Source organism: Acanthopagrus latus, chromosome 20 (genome assembly GCF_904848185.1).
Source record: "Acanthopagrus latus isolate v.2019 chromosome 20, fAcaLat1.1, whole genome shotgun sequence".
NCBI lineage: Eukaryota > Metazoa > Chordata > Actinopteri > Spariformes > Sparidae > Acanthopagrus > Acanthopagrus latus.
Window position 1 is genome coordinate 21,496,973 of NC_051058.1, and position 6,544 is coordinate 21,503,516.

The 6,544-nt window shown below is 42.6% G+C and overlaps 1 protein-coding gene across 1 annotated transcript in view; it reads left to right on the plus strand.

Moving 5' to 3' along the window:
- The window catches only part of LOC119010196 (protoheme IX farnesyltransferase, mitochondrial), a 33,456-nt gene extending 30,745 nt beyond the window's left edge, over positions 1-2,711 (plus strand). The window contains exon 7 of the mRNA XM_037082166.1: positions 1,617-2,711. Coding sequence (XP_036938061.1) covers positions 1,617-2,035 — 419 coding nt within the window. The 3' untranslated portion in view covers positions 2,036-2,711. The remainder of the gene's footprint in view (positions 1-1,616) is intronic.
- Positions 2,712-6,544: the final 3,833 nt, after the last annotated feature.

Here is a 6,544-nt window from a genome sequence, read left to right on the forward strand (position 1 = left end):
ATCCCGTCAGAAGTTCAAGTCTGAGGATAATCTGCAGCTGAAATAATTAGTCAATTAATCAAAAGCTGTCAAAGATTTTAATGACCGAAAAGCGCCAAAAATTCGATGAGTCAAACTTCTCACATGTGAATATTTGCTTGTTTTCTTCGAATATCTTTGGGTCTTGAACTATTTTCTAAGTTTAAGTGAAAATAATGTTTAGTTGCAGCTCTGGTTAGAACTACTAACCAGTAGTTAGTGGTTTCTTCTCCGGATACAACAGGCCCCCTCTGATCTCACGACATAAAGCTGTATTTACATACGGCCCGGAGTCCCCGCAGCGCCGTTCACACTCTTGTTCCTTGTTCCTGCGGAGGTTGAATGCTCTTATTGTGAGTGGCGTCGGACAAAAGTGTCTGCGGAGTGAATGTGATGTTGAGTCAGTGAAGAGACGCAGACTGAGGGGCTCATTCAGCCCGTTTCTGTCGTGGCAGCTGTATGAAATGTGTTTCATCACGTTGCTGTTGTGTTGTTGTTGTGTTACGAGCAGTGCGAGCACACAAGTTCATATTCATGCAAACAGGAAGTTTAATGAATTTATTAGCTTGTGATCTGTACACCTAAAGCAGCTCTGTTTGATCTGATTTCAAGAGTCTTTACGTTCACAAAAGCTTTAATAGAAACACTTGTTCAGCCTCAGTAAATCTGTTTGTAAAGCTAACAACACTGTTTTATCGTGCTGCAGCCTCATGACATCGTTTCATACCAGAATTAATGTAGCTAAAATCAAGAGAGAAGAAATGTGCTGCTCTGTTTGCAGCTCTTGCTCTCTGATCCGTGTGGAAGTTTCCCGCTGACTCACTCTAATTAGTGCTCGCAGTAAACATGACAGTCGACAGACGTATTTGTCGCCCTCACACACTGAAGGCGAAACACAAGCTACTGTCACCGACAAACAAAGTGTCGGGGTGGTTGTAGAGGATTTTTTTTCCTCCTTGACTTCCTGTCAGTCTCTACACTTGTTCTCCTGGTTTGAGTCATTCGGAGCGTCACACGCAGCACCAGTTATAACCACACAGTGTAAAGCTTCAGAGAAAAGTTCCCCCCATCGGCGTCGATGGCGCCAGTAAACGATATTCATTTGTTCATGTCTGGGTTCAGATGATGACAATAAAACTCTTATTATGGAGGAAAAACCATTTCTCCGGTTATAGTCGTGAACTAAATCACCTTTTTTTGCGAGTTTGTAGTGAGCTGCATTTATGGTTTTATTACAGCGCGCATTAGTTTGTTTGACAGATTAAAAATAGGCTCTCTGTGGACGCCTCAGCTGTTCGGTTGCTCGAGCGTCGGCCCGTGTAAAGACGCTGCAGCAGCTCAGGGTTGGAGGACGACCTGAGGCTGTTCGCTGCATGTCATCCTCCGTCTCTCTCTCTCGACGTTCCTCCGTCTCTTTTCGTCCGTCATATCAATAAAGCCACGAAAAGGCAGAAAAGAATGATAATAATAATAACATATAAATGAGCTCAGTTGGTAGAGCGTTTGATGTCAGTCTTCAGCTACACTTTCTAATAAAGCCATGAACAGACACTTACAATAACATAAACATACATTTCATGTCTCTGTCTCCCCCTCAGGTGCCTTGTTGCTGGGCAGCTTCCTGTACTGCTGGCAGTTCCCTCACTTCAACGCCCTCAGCTGGAACTTGAGGGAGGACTACTCCCGCGGCGGCTACCGCATGATGTCCGTCACCCACCCGGGCATGTGCAAGAGGGTGGCGCTGCGCCACAGCCTGGGCCTGATCGGCCTGTCCTCTCTGGCGCCCGTGCTGGACGTCACCACCTGGACCTTCCCCGTCATCTCCCTGCCCATCAACCTGTACCTCAGCTTCTTGGCTTTCCGCTTCTACCGCAAGGGCGACCGCAGCAGCGCCCGGCAGCTGTTCTTCTGCAGCCTCTGGCACCTGCCCATGCTGCTGCTGCTGGCGCTCACCTGCAAGAAGCCTCGCAGAGACCCGGAGGCTGCAGCTCTACCTCCAGCCGCTTTAGCTTCGTAGATCGCCCCCCCCCCCACCTCACAGACCCTTCACCTTAACCCCACCTGTAACCACTCGAGGAGGCCGGATGATGGACGCATTATTTTTAACTGTGTGTTTTAACATGCTGCTCGTTTTGGTGCTCGCTTTAGATCAGGAAATGAGCTGGAAAATGATTCGGATCAAAATGAGATGATTTACAGAAGAACACACGTAATCATTACATCAGGTTGTAATCATTTGAATGTGTGTGTACTGTATATATTCTGTATTTATTTATACTGGGGCCCGTCAGTTCCTCTCCCTCTCTGTTGTACATGACTGATGTTAAATCTTGTACAGTGTAAATTGCTCCACACAGATCGATGTTATTTAGAAGAAGAGGAAATATATAAAATGTGCTGTTAAAAGCTGGACTTCAGGTTTTCAGTCAGGGCATCTATCATGACTTTCAACTTGAATCTGTCGCTTTGTGTTCGACTCTCGCCTCAGTCCTGATACTTGACGGTTCGTTCACCTCGCTGTATTTCACTACGCAGCAAAAAAAAACAAAACTGCACTGATGGGTCCTCGTTCATTTACCAAACATGCTTTAACTCAACACGGTTCACCCAAACACAGAGAATAACTCCCTCCTGTAAATGAAACACACGGGCAGAAGATGTTCTCTGAAAATAAAAACACTTCATGATTGTAACTCTTGTCTTCTGAGTCATCATTTACTCGCTCGAGTGGCTGCGCACCTGAAGCTCTTATCAGTCCGCACACAGACGGGCGCTGCACCTCGTTAGCTGCTGCTGCTGCTGCTGCTGACTCCACATTATATATGGATTTAAGTTTCAATTATAATCCTTAGTGGACATGCTCGCTTTAAGCACAATCACGTCCCCTCCAATGAGCTGTATTTAGCAGGCCACCTCTGCACCTGTCAGTCAGCATGTGCTCCCCCTTCCGCCCCTTAACCCCTAGTTTTTGGTATTTGGTTACATTTCCATCACTGCACTTGGAGAAACGAGCGCTCCCCTTCCTCTCGCCGCCATCCTCCGTTTAAAAAATGTAAAAAAAAAAAAAAAAGGGGGGGTTGGGTGGGGGCTGAGGGGATTTAGCCAAGGCCGGGGGACCTGAAGCGGCTCGACATCCTCGTAAAGTGTCTGACCGGATACGGAGTTTCATATCAGAGGGTGAGAGGGGAGCGATGGAGCCAGCTGTTACAGTCGGGAGGAAAAGTGGGGAAACAACACAACCCTGAACCTGCGTGGAGATCGAATGTCGCGGCCCGACCTCCAGGGCTCGGTGCGACGGCCTGTCATGGGTTTCTACATCCGATCCTGCAGAGGTGGAGCCGGGAACTCCGGTTCTGTCCTGTCCTGCTCGGCTCTGCTTTTCTGGAGTTTCTTCTCTTTTTCTTCTTCTTCCTCTTCTGATGGTTCAGCACATGACTTGTATTTAGTATTCGGGCCCGTAGCTGAGCTTTCAACTGCTGCTTGATTTATTAAACCACGACCTGCAGAGGCATTCCTCCTCAGACTGCACAAGAGAGACGTCTGATGAAATGTAAATTCATCTTTTTTTAAAAAAAAAAAAAAAGAAGTCTCGGGCGAGTTTGTCTTCAGATTTAGATGTCGGGAGTTTATTAAAGCAACAAGTGGAGAGACTTAAAGCTCCTCTTCAATCCAACAAATGTGTTTCCAGTTTTGTGACTTCACTCAGATGTTTGCTGGCGCTGAATGATTTCAGAAATCATCAGCTGACGGAGGAAAAAGTTTCACTCGCGGCCCGACGTGCAGTTTAGACTGTCGTGATGGTGGAACGTGAACTCTCAGAGACATTTTGTGTCGAGTTATTAAACTTTTAAAATGAAAAAATAAAATATCAGAGAAGGAGTAAATGTCATGGTAAGAATTTTTTTTTAATGAGGTAAGTAGAATTTATTTTTCCGGCACAAATTAGAAATCACAGCAGAGTATTTTTAAATATCTCAGCAGACGTCTGGAGGCTGTCTCCATGTTTTATCAGTATTTTAGTGACTTTTTACATCGATAAATCATCCGAGGAGGCCATGAGCTGCTGTTCTGCTCCATGTTTCCAAAGTAACTCAGTGTATTTACTCAGTTACTCTATTTACTTCTATATCTTTACATCTGAGGGGCAAATACTGCACTTTGTACTCCACAACATTTATTTTATATTTTTAGATACAAGTAACTTTGATCTTTCAGATTTATAACACAGAATGTAAATAAATAAAAAGTTAACATGTGTCAATAGTTACAATGAGATAATAACAAAGTACATTTACTCACTTCTATTAGATTTTGAGGCAAACATTGTAATTTTACTCCACTAAATGTAATTTATAACTTCACTTACAAGTAACTTTGAGACAAAGTGCTGAATTTATTTAATCAATTTATTTAAACGGCTTTAAGAAAAATAAAAGATAAAACTGATTCCAATCAGAACAATGATGATGGTGAATTTTGATACTTTAGTATATTTAATATCAGATATTTTAAAGACTTTCACTTTGACCAAAGTAATTTTAACAAGACATCTTTACTTTTGGCTACTTTAAACAACATCAGTTATTAGTTACTTTGCACATTCAAGCTGATAATACAAAATACAAATCAACTTAGAAATTATGACATTATTATAAATAAAGTTAAATACATTTAGTGACAGAGACTTTAAGACTTTTACTCAAGTACAATTTGTACTTTTACTAACATAATATTCCAACACAGTATCTTTACTTTTACTCAAGTATCACTGAAAAGACATGATCCTATAAAATAACACACGTAATCTCTGAAATGGGAATGAAACGAGTTTTTCTGACTTTTGGTACTTTAAGGCGACACTTTGTAGTTTTTGCAGAAGAAGTTCAAACTCAGAAATATTCATTTAATCCATGAGGGAATAAACAAGCTGCTCTCAGAGGAAAACAAAGTCCCAGAACTCTGTTTGAAGCTGGAGAGGTGGCAGGGTCCGCCACATGTAAACAAAGTGAAACAGTATAAACTGTTTTGTCCTTTAAGTTCGGCGTGTTTATTCAGTTTAATCAGTCGTGAAAACAAACAGAGTTTATTTATTTAGCCAGTGAAGATTTTTCTCTTCTGATTAAAATGTCTTCCCTAAAACTACGTAGTGTGACTTTAAGTTATATTTTGAAGCTAATACATTTGTACTTTCACTCAAGTTAGAGTTTGGAAGCAGGACTTTTTACTTTAAAGTCACAGATCTGAGAAAAACTTCCAGCACTGCACTGAAAAGGATCCGTGGACGACGTCGCTGAATGTTTCTGTACTTCAGATTTCTCACATTCACTCTCATAAACTGTAGAAAACTTTTAAAAGTCTATTATTTTTTCATAAGCAGATGATATTTCACTTCCTTCGATGCATAAAAACACGATCTTTTCCTCTTCCCTCACTGCCGATATCACTCATTAAATCGCTCTTCTTATTCGCTGAGCTTTTCACGCCAGAGTCAACAAGCTGAAGAGCAAAAATTATGCATCAGCACACAGGAGAGAGTTTTTTTTTTTTTTTTTCCTGGGACAGAAAACTGAAGTGGATCCTGGTGCTGCAGCTTTAATGTCCACACTGGGTCTCACATCAGAGGAGAGGGTGGAGGAGGTGGAGGAGGAGGAGGAGGAGGAGGAGGGGGAACACTGTACAACAGCTCAGATTCCAGGATTTTTCAAAAAAAAAAAAAAAAACAGCAATGAAATCTCAGGATGACGGATGACCTCTGGCCTCTCTTCAAAAGTTTGGTTGTTGCAAAATAGAAGCCAACAACAGAGCTGCAGTGATCCTGAAGCAACATTCACACTGAAACTGCCCAGAGAGCAGAGAGAGAGCAGAGTCCCTGCAGGAGAACCGGACGGTACAAATGACTTCCAGTGTGATTAACTGTCCCACACAGCAACTCCTCTTCAGATTTCTCACCAGGGGAGAGACAGATAATGAAACCAAACTCCCTCTAAGAAATGCTGATTTTTTTTCTTTTACATGGCACTTTGTTTAAGTTTCCAGCAGATGAGCTCTCGCAGGACTCGGGCCGTCGGTTCGGCGGGACTCTGACCACGTCAACCTTCAGCCAGAACCTGGAAGAACCAAAGAAAAAGGGCCGCACGCTCGTGTGCAGTAAAACACATTTTGTAAGTGCATGTTATCCACATTTACTCTTAATCTGTTCGTTCGTTTGAATCCATAAAAAAAAATATCAGTGGGTCTGCTTTACGCGCGGGCCGAACTTCCCCCCGTGGGTTTGGATTACAGATCTGTTCTGTTCTGACTCATCTCAAACTCACATGAAACATGTTCGCTGCAACTTTCTCTTTTCTTCTTCTTCTCTCTAAATTGGAAATTAAGTGCATATTCCCCAAATGTTGTGCTTTGGCTGGGAATCTTTCTAGTGCTCTCAGATGTGTGTGTATTTAATAAAAGTGTGTGTGTGTGTGAGTGTGTGTGTGTGTGTGTGTGTGGAAGATGAAGCTTCGGGTTTGTCATCATTACGCACAGA